This window comes from Budorcas taxicolor, chromosome 15, assembly GCF_023091745.1.
Source record: "Budorcas taxicolor isolate Tak-1 chromosome 15, Takin1.1, whole genome shotgun sequence".
Lineage (NCBI taxonomy): Eukaryota > Metazoa > Chordata > Mammalia > Artiodactyla > Bovidae > Budorcas > Budorcas taxicolor.
The window spans coordinates 37,866,029-37,885,020 of NC_068924.1; the positions used below are offsets into that span (position 1 = coordinate 37,866,029).

At 39.0% G+C, this 18,992-nt stretch overlaps 2 protein-coding genes across 2 annotated transcripts in view; one reads left to right on the top strand and one right to left on the bottom strand.

Moving 5' to 3' along the window:
- The window catches only part of RRAS2 (RAS related 2), a 77,656-nt gene extending 59,314 nt beyond the window's left edge, over positions 1-18,342 (top strand). The window contains exons 2-6 of the mRNA XM_052652271.1: positions 5,492-5,579; positions 6,489-6,591; positions 6,762-6,870; positions 15,317-15,435; positions 17,512-18,342. Of these exons, the coding sequence (XP_052508231.1) occupies positions 5,492-5,579; positions 6,489-6,591; positions 6,762-6,870; positions 15,317-15,435; positions 17,512-17,599 (507 nt within the window). The 3' untranslated portion in view covers positions 17,600-18,342. The remainder of the gene's footprint in view (positions 1-5,491; positions 5,580-6,488; positions 6,592-6,761; positions 6,871-15,316; positions 15,436-17,511) is intronic.
- LOC128060055 (60S ribosomal protein L36a-like) lies at positions 167-538 on the bottom strand. Its single transcript, XM_052652272.1, has one exon. The coding sequence runs from the start codon at positions 513-515 to the stop codon at positions 195-197; it is 321 nt and encodes a 106-aa protein (XP_052508232.1). The 5' UTR covers positions 516-538; the 3' UTR covers positions 167-194.
- Positions 18,343-18,992: the final 650 nt, after the last annotated feature.

Below are 18,992 nucleotides of genomic sequence, written 5' to 3' on the forward strand. Positions count from 1 at the left end.
GAAAAGAATGAAGTGGCAGTTCTCTTAAGCTAAGTGGAGCTTCTATTTATTGTGCGGCAGGAAAAACATTGCTAGCTATCACTATTTGTTGACGCTTTGGACAGTCCTACTCAGACTATATATATACACATATATTTTTTTAAAGAGGATTTTATTGATGGCATTTTTATTGTCTTCATAATAAAAAACGAAGCTCAAAACTGGATCACTTGGCCCTTTCTCTTCTTATCACCTCCCAGCTCAAAATGCTTGGATCTCTTAATAGCCAGCATTCTCTTTGATCTACAGTTAGGCTCAACACATTCAAGCCTCAGTACAATCTTCTTTGTAGCTTTAGCCTTTTTCCGGAAAATCGGCTTAGTCTGCCCACCATAGCCACTCTGTTTCCTGTCATAACGCCGCTTTCCCTGGGCATACAGAGAATCCTTGCCCTTCTTGTACTGTGTCACTTTGTGGGGCTGGTGCTTCTCACACTTCTTACAGAAAGTCCGGCGGGTTTTTGAAACATTCACCATGTTTGCGAGAGCGATACCAGCACAGAAAGCTCAGACCATATTTTATCGGGGAAAATCTCCCTGTCTGAATGGGACAGCTTCCCTAATCTTAAGCTTTTCTCCATAACTCCAAGCAACCTTAAAGAGACTTAGGTCCACATTTGCCCTTCTTCCTACCTGGAAGGCATCCCACCTATTGAAAAGAGGTATTCCTTTCTTTCTAGTTGAGATCCTTCTCTGTGCATCATTTCCTGTGATTTCAGGAAAGCATGCCACTTTCTGCACCCGTGACTCTCACTCCTCCTTCAGTGGGCTGAACTCTAGTCCACTGTCCTTTCCTGCCCTTTCCCAAGCCTTGCTGTCTTCCACAATGCAATACTGTGTTTTTTCGCCTTGTTTTCTGCTACAAAATATCTGTCTTGGGCTGTTGGTAACTTTTTTCACCCTCGGGGAGACACTGTTTACTCTTCAGGCAAATTGCTGGGCCTCTATAAGGGAAGGTACACATAGTTACTATGTATTCCTGCAGCATTAACTGCTTACACTTGGTTGCCTTCTGAACAGGCATATTCCTGGCATTTCGTGCTAATTTCTGTTCTTTGGCCGATACCTTTAATACTCCCCATTCCCCTTGTCGCAGTTACAACACAGTTGCTAGATGTGTAAAAAGCAGTGGGTTCTGTGAAAGTAGGGACCTTGTCCCTGTGCTGTGCTTAGTCGCTCAGTCATGTCCAACTCCTTGCAACCCAATGGACCATAGCCTGCCGGGCTCCTCTGTCCATGGTTTCTCCAGGCAAGAATACTGGAGTGGGTTGCCATGCCCTCCTCCAGGGGATCTTCCCAACCCAAGGATCGAACCCAGGTCTCCTGCATTGCAGGCGGATTCTTTACCATCTGAGCCACCAGGGATGCCCCATAAATGATTGCTAAACAAGCGAATGAAACCAAGAGCAAGAACAATCAGCAGAAGGGATTCAGGTAGTGAAGAATAGCACTTTGGTGAACAACAGACAGCAAACTGGAGAGCTTTGTGAACTGTGTAAAGAAAGTGCTGGTTCCTAGAAGCGACGGGGAACCATTAATATATTTTATAGAGGAATAGCTTGTATACATACAAAATGCACATATTTTAAATGTACAGCTTGATGAGTTTTTACATATGTATTATATATACTTGTGTAATTACTGCTCAAATCCAAAGAAATATTTCCAGAACTTCAGATGGGGAGCTTTTATCTTGATTCACAGCATGTTGGAAAACAAGTCTAGTCTGTGGTATAACTAGGATTGGAATTACAATAGCCGTTCCTGGTATTAGGGCATCTTTTCAGTTGAATAAAAACTCTAGCTCATACCATTTAACTACATGACAGAACAATACACTGACCAACATTTATTAGTCATCAGCATGTGTTGGCACTTTATAGTCATTACTTCATTTTGTCCATTCCATGGGGTTGGGTTACTATCCTGTTTTACAGATGCTGAAGGTTAAAGACGTAATTTGCCTTAGGTTCCACAGCTAGAAAGTAGTAGAGTTAGAGTTAAATCCAGCACTGTCCATCACCAGAGACTGATCTCCTGTTGGTGATCTGCTGCCTCAAATATCTGGGACCCAAGTTTAAGTAACAAAAATATTAAGTCTTTGGGATAGGAGGTGATGATTTATCTTTCTTACCTGCACAGGATGAATGCTATTTTTAGGCGCATTATGACCTGTGGCTTATTAGAATTGTGAGAGGGAAATGGGTCTTTGGTTATGTAACAGAGTAATGTTCCTTAAGATGGATCTCTTATGAGGGGCGATGATGCTTTTAGTGAAAATGGTTCTTTAAAATCTATATATAGCAAGGTCTCTGCAAATTTTGAAAATAGGACATAGTAAAATGAAATGTAGACCTAAATATCCAGAAATTGCAACAGTTAACTTATATTAAACATTAATGAGTGGAATAAATGTATGCCAGTCTTGGTGAAGAGGCAAAATTCTTATAACATTAAGATTGTATTTCAAGAGTCAAGACATCTAAAGAAAATATGTAACTTCCATAGTCACAGAAAGGAAAAACAGTTGCCCTCAGTGTTGCTTAAACCAACAGTCCTCTATATGTGTTATTTTCTTAATTTGGTATCACCATGCAAAGAAACCCATCACAGTGGAAGAATTTGAGCTATCATACATGACTTGAACATTTGAAAAATATACTTACTTTTTGTCCATTGTGTTTTCAGACAAACTGGGAGGGTCATTTTGGCACATTAAGGGATAACTTGGGAGTTGTCATTGAAGCTTAGGTTTTACAAGATGAAAGCATGGCAGGAAGTGTCAGGTTACTATGGAGAAACATGTTTCAGGAAACTTAAGGTTTAAATACTGTGCTTTATCCAGGTTGTTTAGTGAAAGACTGCTTTCTGTGTTGTTTAGAATAGTGGGTACAAAGAACATTGTATTTACTTTTAGAAGAGGTGTGGGTTCCAGAGAGTCAGTTCAAAGATTGTTTTGATATCTTTTATTTTAAAATGGGGATGGGATGGTGATGGAAATGGCTTTCTACTCAAAGCCCCTTCTGTTGGTAATTGAAAAAAAAAAAATCAGTTCAGTCGTACAGTCATGTCCGACTGTTTGCGACCCTATGGACTGCAGCATGCCAGGTTTCCCTATCCATCACCAACCCCCAGAGCTTACTCAAACTCCTGTCCATTGAGTTGGTGATACCATCCAACCATCTCATCCTCTGTTGTCCCCCTTTCCCTCCCACCATCAATCTTGCCCAGCACCAGGGTCTTTTCAAATGAGTCAGTTCTTGTATCAGGTGGCCAAAGTATTGGAGTTTCAGCTTCAGCATCAGTCCTTCCAATGAATATTCAGGACTGATTTCCTTTAGGATGGGCTGGTTGGATCTCCTTGCAGTCCAAGGGACTCTCAAGGGTCTTCTCCAACACCACAGTTCAAAAGCATCAATTCTTCAGCTTTCTTTGTAGTCCAACTCTCACATCCATACATGACTACCGGAAAAACCAAAGCTTTGACTAGATATACCTTAGTTGGTAAAGTAATGTCTCTGCTTTTAAATATGCTGTCTAGGTTGGTCATAGCTTTTCTTCCAAGGAGTAAGTGTCTTTTAATTTCATGGCTGCAGTCACCATCTGCAGTGATTTTGGAGCCCAAGAAAATAACGTCTCTCACTGTTGCTGTTGTTTCCCCATCTATTTCCCATGAAGTGATGGGACTGGATGCCATGATCTTAGTGTTCTGAATCTTGAATTTTAAGCCAACTTTTTCACTCTCCTCTTTCACTTTCATCAAGAGACTTTTTAGTTCTTTGCTTTCTGCCATAAGAGTGGTGTCATCTGCATATGTGAGGTTATTGATATTTCTCTTGGCAGTCTTGATTCCAGCTTATGCTTCTTCCAGCCCAGCGTTTCTCATGATGTACTCTGCATATAAGTTAAATGAGCAGGGTGACAATAAACAGCCTTGACATACTCCTTTCCCAATTTGGAACCAGTCTGTTGTTCCATGTCCAGTTCTAACTGTTGCTTCTTGACCTGCATACAGATTTCTCAGGAGGCAGGTCAGGTGGTCTGGTATTCCCATGTTATTAATAATTTTCCACAGTTTATTGTGATCCACACAGTCAAAGGCTTTGGTGTAGTCAATAAAGCAGAAGAAGATTTTTTCTGGAACTCTTGCTTTTTGGATGATCCAACTGATGTTGGCAGTTTGATCATTTAAATGAAGCCACCAAAAGGGAAATTGAATTACGGCTTAATTCTATATAACTAAAGTTACTCCAAAAATACAAATAAAAAATAGGAAGTATCATTCAAAATTAAAATAAATACGTAAAGTCAGGGTAGCAAGCAGATTAGTCCCTGCCCCCTCCCTCTCCGCCCCCATACGAGGAGTTTCTTTGCTGCCCTGTTCAGAGTGCTTACTTTTAAGTAGCTTTTTGGTTTGTGCACAGCTCACCATGCACGGGTTGTCTCTTCAGAACGATGTGTCCCTGGAGCCAGCAGGTCCCGTTTCCAGAAGCCCTTGCTTGTAGAATAACCAAACACCTTCAGCGCTCATTTCTAGCATTAAGCTGCCTTCCTCCAAGTCATCCCTCAGATTTTGTGGTGAGTTAGTGGCAAAATAGGCTTTGAGGAGGTCAGTCAAGAGGGGGAGTAAGGGAGACGCTCAGAACTGACATCAGCGTCCTAGGTAGTGCCCTTCTGGATGAAGGGGGAGATCAGTTGTCTTTTAGATGTGTGTTGCTGGTTTCTTTTTAAAATCTTTTAAAAAGATTGTGAAATGTAATAATCAAACATTGAGTGATTTGCTAGGACTCCTCCCTTCTTCCTCTGCTGCCTTAACTGCCCTTCTGGTGATAACTCCATAAGGTGATGGTTGGGTGGCTTTGCTAACAGAAGAGGAAATAGTTGGAAAACTAACAAAAATATCAGTGAAAGAATAAGTTTGAGATTCATGCAGATTAAAAAAAATCTTGAAATCATGACCTTTAGGGTAATACACAAGGCAACTGAAAGGGAACTAAGACAAGGTGTGAGAAAAGTGAAGAGACGATCAGGCATTGAGGCAGGCAGACTTCGTGTTGTCTCTTTTGTTCCAAAATGGTTACAGTTTGTTCTAAGGACTGATGCCTGCCTTTGGGTTGGAGATAGACCTGAATTACAGCTATAGGTGTGTTTCTAGTTTTCCTAGAACTTGAGATGTAGAGTTTTAGGTGTATATAAGTTAATTATGAAAAATGGAAAAAAACTGCAGTAGAGCTTTTACAATCTTCTTACATGTTTCAGATGTGAAAATTCAGAGATGTTTAGAACCCTTTCTCCACTTGGAAGCTGCTGTGAATAGATTTCATTCAATAGGGAATTGACATAGTAGGATACACTTTAATACAGTGAAAATATTTTGATGAGTTCTGGGTAAAGTTATGTTGGCACTTGGGCAAGTAAGCATAAATTTTAAAATTATGGTGTTTTTCTTACAGTCTTATTTTGTAACGGATTATGATCCAACCATCGAGGATTCCTACACAAAGCAGTGTGTGATAGATGACCGGGCGGCCCGCCTAGACAGTAAGTAACATTCCTTTATTTGATGGTTTACGTATCATATTTTTTTAAGTAAGCTTTGAAGTTTTGCTAGGTTAAATAACTACAGTTGAAATGTTAGATGATCTTGAATGTAAGTTCATCTTTTTCATTAGTTTTAATCGATGAATCTACATGTTGGGCAATTTAAATGTAATGTAAAACAGTAACTGGATTGAGAGCAGGTAAAATTAGTCATGTCACTGTAACTTGTTAGAGTTGTGTTTATTGGGACATTTGGAAAAAAAGCAAACGAGGTTTTGGCTCTTCCTGCATTTTGATGAAGGCCCAAATGGGTGAAGTACATATAGAAAAGCTTCAATATTTGCTAACTTGCTTAGAGTTTATAGCACAGAGGCCTTAGCAAATAGTGTTTTGTGCTCGGCTAAACATTCCACTCCTCCACAAGACAAAGGGCTGTTCTTTTAACTTATATGATTCTTTTATTCACAGAGATCAATGAATACCTTAGCACCTGTACATTCAGTATGGTATTTGCGGGGGTGGGGTGCACCAGCATTTCCTTCTTGAATTTACAAGTATCTTTTTCAGTTCTTTTCACAGAGGAAGTAAACATCCAAGTGACTTTAGAGGTTATCTGAGACTGTCTGCCTATACGGATTTGATATTTTTAACCTTGTCATTGCTATGCTAATGTATTCTAACTACGAAATCAACCTGCACTGATGAAGATAACTCTGCGACTGTCTGCCATTAGAATACATTTGTGTTTAGCATTGAAAATAAAGTACTAAAAGGGGAATGCTGTTTAAAAAATTATACCAAGTATGATGTTTTCCAAAGAATTCACATTAACTGGGCCTGCCCATGTGAGGGAGCCATTTTTGTGAGATGAACACGTGAACATCATTACATTTCTTGTTTTTTCTTTAGTTCTGGATACAGCGGGACAAGAGGAATTTGGAGCTATGAGAGAACAGTATATGAGAACTGGCGAGGGTTTCCTTTTGGTCTTTTCAGTCACAGATAGAGGCAGGTTTGTATCAATATTTAACTGTAGATCTCTCCTGTTCATGTCTAGATCACTGTTCATTAAATTTGCATTCCTGTTTGTATAGGAAAAGGAAAAGTAAGAAAGCACTAAATGGGGCAGGGGAGTCTGAATTCTGATACTTGACCAAATTAATGAATTTGTTTTTGTTTTAGTTTTGAAGAAATCTATAAGTTTCAAAGACAGATTCTCAGAGTAAAGGATCGTGATGAGTTTCCAATGATTTTAATTGGTAATAAAGCAGATCTGGATCATCAGAGACAGGTGAGAGGGTTTTTGCTCTTGGGAAACTAGTTATTTGTAATTATGTAAGTGAACAGCTATATTTAATGAGAAAGTGCCGTGATCAAAAACACTGTGCTGAGTGTGGCACACTGGATTTGATAGGAGTACTGTAACAGGTGACAGATTAAAAGGAAATAGATTTGGGGATATTAAATTTTTACATATTACACAGAATTTCAGTGGACTGTAAACCTGCAGGTATTTTATACCAGCTCCATTCACATATTATAATTTCTAAGGTAAGACCTACAGCTCTAATTTAGTTAGATGCTCTTAAAATTACCCCTGTGTTGTGCTTAGTTGCTCAGTCCTGTCCAACTCTTTGTAACCCCGTGGACTGTAGTCCACCAGGCTTCTCTGTCCATAGGATTCTCCAGGCAAGAATACTGGAGTGGGTTGCCATGCCCTCCTCCAGGGGATCTTCCCAACCCAGGGATCAAACCCAGGTCTCCTGCATTGCGGGAGTATTCTTTACCATCTGGGTCACCTGGGTAGCTTAATTCAGTGTTAATGCTGAATTACCTCATTTAGAGAATGACTTTAATTTAAATGCCAGTATTTGAATTTTTCCTAAGTCCTGTTAATCACATGGGCAGCTCTAACTGCCCAATAACCTGAAGGAAAATAATATTTTTAGTATTTAGTTTCAAGCTTATTTATACTCACTTGTTCTTTACCCAATTATTTCACATTTGATTTTTAGAATTTTTGGTGTATATTGGCCACTCATCTTTTTTGTGGGAGAGGGGAACAAGATTAGATGTAAGTTAATGGAGATGCTACGTTATTTAGGTCTTTAGTCTTTACCCCTTATGTGGAATGCAATTGTTTAAATACTTTCTTAACTTTTGCTGGTATTTAAGTTCCGTTTTTTTTATATAATGTTGGTGTTAGCATAGTCTTTTGTTGGCAGATTTTGTTCGAGAGTGCAGACATCAGGAAAGATGGATTGACAAACAGCGTTGAGGACAGACTTCCGTTTTGTAATTAACCATTATTTAAAACAGAATCTTTGATTCGTGTGCTCTGTTTGTAAAGTTTTATTGAAGGTATACCGAATTTTAGACATGAACTTGAGAGGATGATACTGTTCTAATGCTAGTTTAGACATGTTTACCTGATATAGAATAAATCTTACTGCTACTTTTCTTTCAGATCTGATTTATTATAAAGTTAAGGTGAAAACATTCTATCTTCATTTCAAACCAGTATAAGCTGTTGAAAGTAATTTAGGATATGGCATTGATCACATCCTAAAACCTGGAGTACACAGTCCATCTTTTTTAAAAAAATTATAATTTATCTTGAGGTGACCATTTTCTTCGGTATTTCTCAATCTAATTATATTTATTAAATATTGCTTAGTAGGACTTGGTGTTTTTTTTTTTACTGTTCTTCTCAGCCCTTTCTAGTACTAGAAACATTTGTAGATGTTGTTGGATCTGAGAACAAATGGCAAAGTAGCTCTGCCTGGAGCAGGGGGTTCTTGGCTATATCTAATGCTGGATAGATACATTTCCTGCCCTGGTTTTTCTCAAGCTTTTTCATGGTGGTAACTCCAGTAAAGGAATTAGTTGGGCTGAGGTGGGAGTCTTCTATAGGTTTGGCAAGATTAGGGAGAACAGAGGAGGGAGGGTGTGTCCACCAGAACTAAACAAGTCTTGCCATCGTTAGCTTGGGGGCAGGGAATCAGTATGAATTATTTTTAAGCCATTTGTATAGTGAAGATTGCTAGTATTTGGAGTGTGGTTTCCATCTGTCTGCAGATATTAACATATCATGGTACTCTGGCTTTGTTTTATACGATAGATTTATAAATTTTTCATCTTGTTTTTTTCTTTTTTTTATAAAAGTAATAGAGTCTCAGAGTAAAATAACAACACAGTGATAAGAGAAGCAATAATGGGAATAAGTTAAATATTTTCATCATCTCAAAAATAGGCAGTGAACTTGAAGTTAGTTCTTTACTTCTGGGCTTTCAAACATATGCATAGACATTAGTTACTGTGTAAACACTGAAAGGTTCAAATGTATATATGTATCCAAGGGAGAAAAGCAAATGGCTGAAAACTGCTTAATTTTCTGCTCATTCCTACAGGTCTTCTCTCTGAAGGACAGGCACAAAGAGACATCTTATTCCTCCCATGCTTTGTCTTCTCTTTTCTAGGTCCCTTCACACCCACACTCGGGGTGTTAGCTAACTCACTTAAAAGTCATCGTCAGTACTTTTATGTGAGAGCCTTTAGTGCTGACTGGAAGTCCTGCGTTCACTTGTTTGGATAATTAATGCTTACTTTCTCGCTCTTAAGTTTATAGCACTTCCCCTTCCTCATTCTCAGCAGACTGATGATGAGTGGTGTTTTCCTGAGAAGCTTCTCCATGTTCCCGCCTGCACATGCACTGACCTGGGTGCACGTGTGCCCCATCAGCTTTGCTTCTCCCCACTTGCGTGGATTAACTTCACCTCACTGACCAGCCTCTCTGGTAGGCACTGGAGCCTATCGATTCTTCCTCCTGGGCATCACCCCAGCAGTTGTTCCATCCAGGTGTTCGGTTCTCTCCTGCATGATCATTTCCATCAGCCTGAGACTGCTGCAGTGCTCTCATCTTTAAAACAAAAAGTAACCATAGCAAATGGCACCCCACTCCAGTACTCTTGCCTGGAGAATCCTGTGGACAGAGGAGCCTGGTGGGCTGCTATCCACAGGGTTGCATGGAGTTGGACACGGCTGAAGCGACTTAGCATGCATGCATGCATTGGAGAAGGAAATGGCAACCCACTCCAGTATTCTTGCCTGGAGAATCCCAGGCACGGAGGAGCCTGTTGGGCTGCCGTCTGTGGGGTCGCACAGAGTCGGATTCGACTGAAATGACTTAGCAGCAGCAGCAACCATAGCAAATGCTAATATCACGTCCCTCTTTGAGAACCTTTTTCCTGCTCCTCCGAGTAAGCAAAACTCCTTAGAAGTGTTATCTCTACACTCATTCTCTACTTCTTTTCCTTTCTGACACTGACTGCAGGCATGTAACACCTGGTCAAGGTCACTGCTTAACGCAGATGTCAGTAACATTTGACACAGATACTCACACTCCTCTTTTTGAAACACTTTACTGAGCTCTGGAGCAGTATTCCCTGCGCCTCCTCCCTTTGTTGATACCTCCTTGTCTGTGTCAGGTATCTTAGGGCTGAGGCAGACTCTCTCCTAGGCCCTGGGTGTACAGACATACCTTTCGCCTCCTAGCCTTGAGGGCCTTACTGATGGTAGTTGAAATGCTATACTAAAGGTTTCTTACCTTTGAAAACCCTCTTTAGAATTAAAGGTGATATTCTGTATATCTTGGCATCCTTACTTGCTCTACCAGCCGAACCCGGACAGGCCACAGGCACGCCATAAAAACTTCCCCTTGTTTGGAAATGCTGACTTTTTGGCCATCTCTTTAGACTCATAGTCCCTAACCAGTCTGATTGCCATCAGTGGCCGGTCAGGTTGTTAATTCCTGCCTTTGTCTTAGGCATGGTCCTTTGGACTTGCTCTAGTTTCTGTGCCGTTTTTCTTACAGAGCAAATGCCAGTTCCCTATGTTCTTTATATGTAGGTCAGCCCTGGGTATCCCTACTACTGCTCCTGAGATTCTGAACCCATCAGGGAGGGGAGATCAGCCGGAAGAGGCTTTGCTGCTTCCTTTTGGCTTCTCTATGTCTCTGGACTTGAATCTTGCATCCCCTGTTCATCCAGCTTTTATAAAACACTTTCTAGGCACTGATGACAGGAAAAAAACAAAATCACTGACATAAGAAGAGATCTGTAGAATTTGAATGGCAGTATTACCACATACCTGAGCCCTTAGAGAGACTGATCATTTTGTTTATCCTGTCAGAGGTGTAGTAAGAAAATATAGGTAAATGATTTGCTTGCCCTTGCTGAAATGTAAACATTATTAAATATGACAGCATATTAATTCTGAAATTTAATACAGCAGCTGTGTGTGGGCTTACACTGTGAACTTCATGATAGCTCTGATTTTAAGCTCCTTGTCCTTGACTCAGCCTGGTCTAGAAATCGGGAGTTTTGGTCTCTCTCTCTCTCTCTTTTTTTTTTTTTTTGGTTCTTTTGATTTTTCCCCTTTTACTTCTCCTGGCTTAGTTTCTCTTTTCCTCCTTGTTAAGTGCTTGTCATCAATAGTTTGAGAAAGGAGTCCATTTCACCTGTAACAATGTATTACCTCAGTGTGCTTATCCCCGCTCCTCCTGTCTGTCGGTACCTTGACCACAGTGTGCCCCTGCATCCTCCCAGGGAAAACAGGCTCCTCCCCACAACAGTAGAGTAAGGGTCTTTCCTGGCTGTACCTGTTGGTGCCTTGTCTGCATCTAAAAGGTGTGTAAGCACCATGAGGGCTTCTCAGTTTTGACCACTTTGTTTTGTTCATATTTTATCCTTAGCACACAGAACAAAGTTGCTGAAGGAGTGAATCAAGGCCTCAGTGAATCAAGATGTGGTGTTAAAATAATAGATATTTTTGAAAAACAAATTTTGCTTCTGTAAACTTACATTGTATTGTAAACTCAGTACAACCCTAAGTGAGTATTGCAGATGTTGTAGTCTATTCCTATTAAACCCCATTTGTTTAATAGAATTGCTCTCATCATTCCCATTTTGCTCTTCTCGATTTAAAAATACATGGTGTTAAATAAACTTGTATTGTGGATTTCCACTAAGATTCATTTGTGCCTTTGAACTGAGTCTCACTGGAGGTTTCCAAATGTAAACCTGAATTTCTTGCGTCAGGTTCACCTTGGCTGTTTAAAGTGAAACATTTCTGGGTAGCACTCAGATCTACCAAAACCAGGCTTAGGATTTGGTATCTTTATAAAATTCCCTGGTTGGGGAATCTCTAGGAAATCCTTGTTTATGTGGCTTTCAGTTTTTTGTTGATTTTTGGCTTCACAATGTTTTGGCTTTGTTCCATGTGGTGTTCTTTTTGTCATATTTTTTTGCTTTTGTGGTGATGATGCTGTTTTTACTTCTTAACTAAAAGTATGCTCAGTAAGCTCATAAGCAGCACTATATGTGGTTAGAGATGTCTTGACCAGAAACGTGTGTGTGAACTTTGCTGACTTCAGTTCCTGGAAGATTGATGTGAGACCATGCTAACAAACAAACAAACGAAACACATAAACAGTTTTAGCAGTGGGATTTTTTTAAAAATCATCTACACTTATTAATTCATTAATTTTTCTTAATTGTATAAAGTTGGGTCATTTTGCTGTTTCCCTCTGGCTGAATGTATCGTGCTGGCGGAAGAGGGCAAGGTAGCTTTCTGAGGAGTAATTGACCAGAAAGAGCAATATTCTTAAGGATGTGTATTTCCCTCCCACAATCAAATTACCTGTATTAGTAAAGTAAGTAATTTATTGAGATTGACATGTCTCAAATATTTATTTTTACCTTACTTCAAAGTAAAAGAAGAGAGGCGTAAGTATTTGGTCATGCTTTATTTCCTTAACGTATGTTTATTGAATGACTGCCATGTGCTCTTCTAGGCTCTGGGTGTACAAAGGCAAGTAGGCCTCACAGCTTAGCTAAAAGTGGCACAATCGTGGGAGAATGAAAAGACAAGACCAAAAATTGCAGTATGTTGACTTTTTTTTTTTTTTTGCTAGTCATTGAAGAATGTGATGGCCATTCTGGGACACTGTAAAAACAACAGAAAGTTTTCTGATTGCTCAAGTCTTGAATTATTAGTATGAAATGAATCAGTATAGATAGAGTTGGGAGAGAAAGGCGGACCTCCCAGGAAGAAGGAACAGCATTTTTGACATGAGGTTCTTTTTGTAGGAAGGAATTTCATGTCAACTTTTCCTAAAAAGGAATTTTCCTTCCTAAATTGGTGGCTCTTTAAAGCTTTCTTTTCATCCTTGGCTTCCTTACTCATTGTTAATTGCTTGTTTAATTTGATTGATTTATATTTCAAACCATAGGCCTTATGGTACATGTACTGTTGTGAAGGAGAGGCAGAGTAAATTTTAAAACTGTTACTCTTACATATACCAGTGCTGTGTAGAACCTGCCTGCCATTCTTTTGAAACACAACAGGGTATAATCTGTTATCAATTAATTGTTAGATGTATACATGGTAATGTAATAGCCTAATGATATTTCACTGAAGGTGCTAAATTTTGTGAATGTAGTATTTGGAGAACAAGCTACATGAAAGGAATAGATGGAACAATACTTTGAGCTGAAATAGGGCCAGGAATAATTCATATTCTAATCAGCCATAGTGGCAAACTCACCTAGAAGTTAATATCTAAAAATTTATTTCAAAAGCAAAGGTGAAATAAAGACTTCTCCCAGATATACAGAAATGGAAAGAATTTATTACCAGCAGACTTACATTAAAAGAAATGCAAAAAGAGGAAAACTATACCAAATGGAAACTAGATCTATACAAAGAAATGAAGAACACCTTTACCCATTTATGTGGGTAAATATAAATGACTTTTATTATTGTTACTTAAATCTCCTTAAAACATAATGGGATGTTTAAAACAAAAATAGTGTAGGTGGTAATAAAACTTATCAGGAGGAAGAAACATACTGTTAAAAGAATCTTAAGCTATACATGGATTGACATTCCATTTGAATTAGACAGAAGTGAAACATGTATATTATAAACTAAAGCAATTATAAAAATAACATAACACATACCTAGTTCATTAGCCAACCAAGATGATAAAATGGAATTGTGAAAACAATACAGCTTATTTAATGCTGAAAGACTAAATGCTTTGTCCCTAAGATCAGAAACAATAGTATCTCCTTCCACTGTTGTCTTTGAGGTTCCAGGCAATACGGAAGGGTCAGAAAAAGAATGAAAATGCATCTACATTAGAAAGAAAGCAACAAAAAACTGTCTTTATTAACAAATGGCATGATTGCTTATGTAAAAAGAGTCTGTGGCATTTACAAAAATAAAAACAAAAAACACTTAGATAAGTGGATTTAGCAGAATTCCTGGGTCTAAGATAAAGGTACAAAAATTATGATTCTGTTTTTGCAGAGAAAAATCTATATCCTTGAAAAAAGATGAGAAGAATGTGGTTCTGTATGGATGACAGGTTCCTAAATCTTCTATTTTTTTCCTTTTTGCTCATCTATAATTTTCTCACCTGTTTTTTTTTTTGTGTGTGTGGTAATGGCAGCAGTGAAAGTCTTTTTTTTAAAATATGTTTTCAGCCCCACCATATAAATATAACTGTAAAATATCAATAATAATAATCATATTTCAGCCCTCTACATTTAAAACACGTATAGGACATTTACTTATATTCAATTAGCATTTTCTTATTCTGGCCTGGCATTTATATGTCATCAGCAAAGCCACTCTTCTATGCTTACCTTCCTTCATTGCCTCATGTAAGGAAGTCATTATGAGGGTGTGTGGTCTTTTTCATTGTCCCCCCCGCCCCTGTATTTATTGGGAGTCTTCCATGTACCAGGTCCTGAGGAATGCAGATGGGAAGAGGATCCATGGCTTCTTGATGCTCACCCTGCTCTCCAGTTTCACCTCTTGCTGTGTTCTCTCTTGACTTGCTGTATTCCAGCCATTCTAGGCTTTTTCAATTCCTGGAACTTGGAGCACCCTCACACCTGCTGTTTCCTTTGACAGGGATACTTTATTTTAACTTTTTATTTTATACTGGGGTGTAGCCGATTAACCATGTTGTGATAGTTTGATGTGTACAGTGAGGGGACTCAGCCATACATGTACATGTATCCATTCTCCCCAAACTCCCCTCCCATCTGGCTGCCACATAACGTTGAGCAGAGTTCCATGTGCTGTATAGTAGGATTTGGTTGGTTATCCATTCTAAATATAGCAGTGTGTGTATGTCCATCCCCAATTCCCTAACAATCCCTTTCCCTCATCTTTTCCCCAGGCCATGCAGTCATAATGAGTTCCTTCTCTAAGTCTGTGAGTGTGTTTCTGTTCTGTAAAAAAGTTCATTTGCATCATTTCTTTTTGGATTCTGCGTATAAGAGGGATACTTCTTCACCTTGACCCAACTTCATAGTCTTTGTTTAGTTTCTAACCTGAATATCACTTCTTCAGGGATGCTTTTCCTGACCTGCCCAGAAGGGTTATAGACTCTCATATCATTTTGTATACTTCCCAGTACTTATCACTGTTGTGTTGAATACTTTCGAGTAATCATTAGGCTAACATCTTGCCTCTGTCATGTTCTGAGTTTTTCTGCAGAGCTGGGCTTCAGCAATGTGTTAAGCTGTTAAGTCTCTTGGTTCATCTTACGACAGACAAACTTGGTCTCTGGCTGGATTAACAGTGCAGTTGGTGGCCAAACAGTAGATAGAGCAGATTTAATTGTTACTACTGTACCTCAAACACAACTCTTGGAATTTCAGGTAACACAGGAAGAAGGACAGCAGTTAGCACGGCAACTTAAGGTAACATACATGGAGGCGTCAGCAAAGATTAGGATGAATGTAGATCAAGCTTTCCATGAACTTGTCCGGGTTATAAGGTAAGCAGAACACATACCAAAAGTTTGTTTTAATTTATTGAATTTGATGGGTAGTCATGCTGTGCTTTTTAAAATAATTAACTGGGGGGAAAAATCACCGTTAAATGTTTTTAGTAAGAAGGAGGAAATTGTAGGAGTGATTCTTGGAATCATTTTGACATAGTATGTTAAAAACTTGAATTATGTGTATATTCTAGTTGTTTCCAAAAAGCCTAATTTTATTGTGTTGAAGTAGAGTACACGTAGATTTTGAAAAGAATCAGTGCAGCTTCCAAAGGCAGAGGTGGTGTGAAGGTAGGGAGGACAGCAGCTCACCCTTGAATGGTGACCGTTGTCAGATCCTGTGCTAAGTAAGTGCTTCGTGTGTGTTACTGCAGTTAACCCCAACCACAGCCCAATAATGCCTGCACTCTGAGATGAGAAAACAGGTACAGAGAGGTTAAATGACTGGAGCATATTAAAATGGCAGAGCTGGGACTGAAATCTAGGTCTCTGATTCCAGAGCCTGTGTGTGCTCTTAGCTTTACTTCTCACCCATTCCCCCCTGGCTCTAAGGAAACCAGGCCTTAAGGGTTCAACAGTCCCACAGGACACAGAGTATGATATCCACACTTCATAGAGGCTTTCTGTTAGCTGGCCTAGGGGACCCCTGTGATTCAGAAAGTGTTAATGGGTTCCAGGAAACTTGAGGTGGTGAGTGAGATAGGCTGGAGTTGGTGTGTGTGAGAAAAGAGTGAGTTGCTTTAATGGGCGGGGTTTGGTTGGTTTGCTGGTTTGGCCCCTACTTCACGCTCTTTCTTAGATCTACTGGTTTCTCTGGTAGTTAGTTTGACAAGTATATGGACCTAGTTCCTGTTAGTTGTACATCTGAGGTGAATTGACATCTGAGCTATGGGCTTCTATTGTACTTTTTTTTTTTTTAAGCCCCTTTTCAAGACATTCTCTTTGTGGGGTGGAAAAGAAGTGAAGATTGTTTTTTGGTTTTTTTAGTAATTTGTTAAAACACAAATTCTGTTATTTTTTAAGGAATGTAGAGTTTCAGTTTCTCAAGTTGGAAAAGATTTGAGAAGTGAATAGTGATGTACGACATTGTGAATATATGTAAAGCCACTACCCTGTACACTTAAGAATGGTTAAGATGATAATTTTTATGTGTATTTTACCGTATGAACCAGTGCTTAAAAAAAATTTTTTTTTATTGCTTTTTTTGAGATATTTTGTCCTTGGTTTTGGTTCTCAGAATTGATCCATATTTATCAGTCAGTCAGGAGTGAGGAGGGGGTATAGGAGACTTTTTTTGTGCCAGAGACTGTTAGACATTTGAACATAAACAAAATCTTCAATCCTCATAGCAAACTGTGATAGGTAGGGTTTTATTATCCCTCCTAAAATAACACAGCTCAGAGAGGAAACTGCTGCTGCTAAGTCACTCCAGTCGTGTCTGACTCTGTGCGACCCCATAGACGGCAGCCCACCAGGCTCCCCTGTGTCTGGGATTCTCCAGGCAAGAACACTGGAGTGGGTTGCCATTTCCTTCTCCAATGCATGAAAGTGAAAAGTGAAAGTGAAGTAGCTCAGTCGTGTCCGACTCTTTGCGACCCCATGGACTGCAGCCCACCAGGCTCTTCCATCCATGGGATTCTCCAGGCAAGAGTAGTGGAGTGGGGTGCCATTGCCCTCTCCGAGAGAGGAAACTAACTTCTCTAATACAGACTTGTAGCTACAAAGTGGCAGAGCCGAGATAGGAATGGCATACCTCATAAGGGCAGATACTCTATTGATAGGTGTTTCTTCCTGAGGATACCTTGGAGTCATGGAATTTCAAGCTGGGAAGGGAACTTAGAGGTTGTTGAGTTCAGCATCTCACCTAATTGAAGACTTGCCCATAAACAAAGCTCAGACAAGTTTGCTTATGCATTTGTGTATCCCTGCCCCCAATGATTTGCTTTGATTCCCTTGTTGAAACGTAACACCGACATGCATGTGCACGAAAAACAGATTGGTCCAACAGTAACCTGCATGTGTAGCGATGTATTACCAAAAAGACAATTATCTGTAGATTTTTCTGTCTTACAGGAAATTTCAAGAGCAGGAATGTCCTCCTTCACCAGAACCAACACGGAAAGAAAAAGACAAGAAAGGCTGCCATTGTGTCATTTTCTAAGAATCCCTTAAATTTTAGCTACCAACTGCCAGAAAAGCCCTCATCTTCTCCTCCTCTCCTTACAGTTTACATCACGTTGGTACCTTTCTAGCCTTAGATAAATGATCACCGTGGTAGCCTTAGACCAAGAAGCTGGCTAATCCTTTCCATGAAGCTAATCCAATGGTCATTTCAAGACAGATTTAATGGAAACACTAAGGCTGCTTCAAAGAATTATCTGATTCCTTTAAAATGTATATCTGTATACACAGACACATTCTGTTTTTTAAAGCTTACTTTTAATAGGGATGAATCAGTTTTGGAATCTAAGCTGTTTGCCAAGCTGAAGTCATGGGTTGTGAAATAACTTTTAACTTCTGGAATCATATTGCCTACTGTTACTCTAAATAGAAACATAGGGAGTTTTTTAAAATGTGAATTTTTGCCTATCTCTAAAAATTTTGATGTCAACTTTAGTTAACCTTAAATACACTGAATTGAATCCACAAACGTGAGACATCTCAGACCTTTCCTGATGCTATAGCCTTTGTTTTCCAGTGGCCAAAATACCAAAATGCCTATTGTATTTATAGGTTAAAAACTGCGTGTAAAGCCTTTGCTATTACTCCTGCTCTTAAAGATAATATTCTGTGTGGCCAAATATTTGGACTCATTCTGGACTTAGGCCTTTCACTGTTCTTGGCATTTTAATTTAACTTTTTCACAGCCATGTTGAGAGTAAAAATAAATAATTTCTGTCTGTCTTCCTTTTCACGTATTTCTGGATAAGGGATTCAAAAAACTAAAACTGTTTTTGTTTGTAATATAAAATATGGAATTGATCTTTCCAGGGTCAGAGATGATTAATGTTTTGCTATATACTTTTATACATTATTTTCTTATCAAACTAGTTAACAAGTATTTTTATATGTTTGTAAGCAAATATGCTTTCACAGCATACCTTGTGTATATGTAAAAATAAGTATTTAATTCTCACTGTTCACTTTTAACTGACAAAGAGAAAAAAAAAGTGAAAACTACAAAAACTGTGGTAGAATCCTACGTGCTGTTCTGGTCCTGGTTGTACCCACCTCTGGCCAGTCACATAGCTACTTAAGAAACCTTCCCAATAGAGTACAACAGGATGAGAATCTGAAATCACTTCCAATATCCCCTACTAGATATTGACTGTTCTATCAAGTAGTAAGTGGTAAAACTTTTAACTGACAAGTAGTATAACTGTGGCTGACTTCTGACTTTGTTTTTTAATTCTGTGGATTGTGTTTAAACAATTCAAAAGTTTGTTCCTGATTTTGAGATACTAAGTGGTATTGCACAGTTGTCACTTTATTGAATGTGTACAACAGTTTCATGAAGTTTATAAAGCGTACCCTTGTATAGCTTCAGGTGCTAG